Raw genomic sequence first — 2,541 nt, 5'->3', positions numbered from 1 at the left:
TTGGACGAGAGTAAAAGGAGCATGCACAACCGATCGTGAGCTTTTAGCCTTTCTTCTCCGTTCACGCCATGCGCCACTGCCTTGCCCGCCTGTCACTGCCACGCCCCTCCCTCCTTCCTCCCTCTGCCCTCCCTTCCCCTCCCACGGGCTCCTCGCCCACGGCCCGCTCTCACCCGCTAACCCCCACACCCCCTTCTCAGGCTCCCTGCCCCTGCACCGACCCCATCCCCCTGGCCAGCGCCTGGAGACGGACCTTCAGCTGCCGCACCTCTTGCGCGAGGGCAGAGTCCTCCCACCGCCACCCCGGCCGTGGCCTCAACCGCGGGGAAGGCTCCTGGGGAGAGGGGGAGGGAGGGGGCGTGGCCGCAGTCGCCCCGCGACCCTCCTCGGCCCACATGGCCAGCGCCAGGAAGAGCACGACCGACGCGTGCCGTTCGTCGACGGACACAGCGGGGGAGCAGTTGCCGCCCTTCCTCTCTCCCCCTCCCCCTCTTTTTCCCTCGCATTGTTCGCCCTGATTCTGCTGCCACGCCCCCCGCGCTGGCACCATTGAAAATGCAGGGTGTTTCTCAATGGCATCCACCAGAGCCTCAAGAAAAGCGTCTCGATTGTGCCCCCCCCCTTCCCGACCACTCCCTTCCGCGCCGCTTGTCGTGCTGTTTCTCGCACCCATCCTCTCGGCGTCCCCGCTCTGATCCGTGTCATCTAGGCTTGCGGACGAGTCCGCGGGGGCAGATAGGCGGTTCGAGCACTTAAGGTAAGGGTAAGGGACCACCAGGGACGCCACTCTTTCCGGCAGCGTCTCCAGAAATCGCCGAAAACTGTCTTCGGTAAGGCCAAAATGCGGAGCTCGCCCGCCCTCCCCTACCCGCCCGCCCCCGCGCATGCTTGTCTGCGCCTCCTCCCAGTGCTGCGCCAGCAACCAGTCTCGGAGACACGCCCAGTCCCCGAACCTGTCCGGATCCAACGTGAAGAGCCAGGCGGCCGAGCCGGGGTGCCGGCCCAGGAGGAGGTAGCCCCGCGCCGTGCCCGTGCTCGGGTCCGGGGGCTGGAGCGCGGCGTGGAGGAGGGGCAAGGGCACCCAGTGCGGGGGGTACTTGAAGCGAGCCACGTCCAAAATGAGCACCAGGTCACGGCCGGCGTGGTAGCCTCCCACGGGGGAGAAGTGCCCGTCCCCTGTTTGCCCCAGCGCCGCGCGGGAGTAGGCGCAGAGCATGAACTCCCCCCCGAAGCCCCCCCCCCCCTCGCTGTGCCCTTTGGCTACTTCCTTCCCGCCTACTACCAGCTCCCCCCGCTTGGCTGTAGCACCGCTCGTCCCGGGCGGGGAGAAGGACGGGGGGGCGGGGGAGGCCGACGTGACTCGGCGGACATCCTCGCGGAATGCCTGCAGCGAGACCCTGTCTCCGTACTGGAGCCGGGATGTGGCTCCATTGCACTGGGCTAGACAGTGCGCGTTGGCCAGAGTGATGCCCTCCGCGCGCACCACGTCCAGGGGGGCGCAGCAGTCCAGGAGCGACTCGTCGAACCACCGCCACGGACCCTTCCACGTTCTCCCCGGATCGATCTGAAGCGCGTTCAGGACCATGGTCAAAGCACCCAGGCCGCAGAATGCGGGGTCGGATTGCGTGTGGAAATGCTCGATCAACGGCAGGAAACATTCCATGTCCCCCGCGCCGAGTGCCTCGTTGAAGAGAGCGCGGCCTTCACGACCGGACAAGGCGACACAAGAGTCAGCGGGTAAAGGACGGCGGTGGAATGTTCTCGAAAGTCGAGTGGGAGAGGAGCCGTGCGGATGGGCGGAGGGGAGGGGAGAGTCGGCGTGCGGTTTTGACAGAGACCCAGTGGACCGGGATGGACGGCAGCACGTTGAGTCCGACGACGAACAAGACATAGGCAATTCTTAACGACAGTTGGATGTGGAGGAAAATGACCTCTTTCTTTATGCTTACCGAGGTAAACTTCCCGAGAAAGGTGGAGAGTTGTCAACCTTGACGGCTTACGGGTGTGTGTGTTTCCATCATACGAATGAATATACTCAGGCTGCCTCTTGACCTTATGCGTGTGCTATTGCATGCCATGTCCTGTCATTTTCCACGATGGGAAGGCATCCATGAAATGATCAAATTTGTGCACTTATGTTGAATGTTCACTCTATTCGTCCGGCGTGGTGCACGACTCCTGTATGACATTGAGGTGAGGCAACAGACTTGATGAGTTTTACTTCTCCTTGTACTAAAGGGCAGATACAGGAAGTGGTCCACTTGAAGACCTTTCATGGAGTAATGCAAATGCCACTTATATCCCTTCAATTTGATTTCCATGGCACCTCAAGAAGGGGAAAAAAAGCAGGGTTTAAGCATCCTACATCTTTTCAACTGATTTTAGCTTGATCTTTCAAGGTGCGTCGACCACAGTTATTTTCCCTAGTAGCGCGTATGAGCGCCTTTGATGACGCTTGCAGGTGTGCGGACAATACAAATGTTGTTTACTTGAGATTTGATGATAATTTAGTGGCTTTTGGAACTATGCCGCATTTGAACA

At 60.9% G+C, this 2,541-nt stretch overlaps 1 protein-coding gene across 1 annotated transcript; it reads right to left on the bottom strand.

Annotated features, from left to right (window-relative positions):
• Positions 1–1,429: 1,429 nt before the first annotated feature.
• Positions 1,430–1,781, bottom strand: NGA_2100210 (phytochelatin synthase; the record flags this gene model as incomplete). Its single annotated transcript, XM_005853835.1, has 1 exon — positions 1,430–1,781. A coding segment is annotated over one exon (352 nt), but the record flags the coding sequence as incomplete, so codon positions are not given.
• Between the last annotated feature and the right edge of the window lie 760 nt (positions 1,782–2,541).

The sequence above is a fragment of the Nannochloropsis gaditana genome (genome assembly GCF_000240725.1).
Source record: "Nannochloropsis gaditana CCMP526 unplaced genomic scaffold scaffold713, whole genome shotgun sequence".
Classification (NCBI taxonomy): Eukaryota; class Eustigmatophyceae; order Eustigmatales; family Monodopsidaceae; genus Microchloropsis; species Microchloropsis gaditana.
This window is presented reverse-complemented; position numbering and strand designations above follow the sequence as displayed.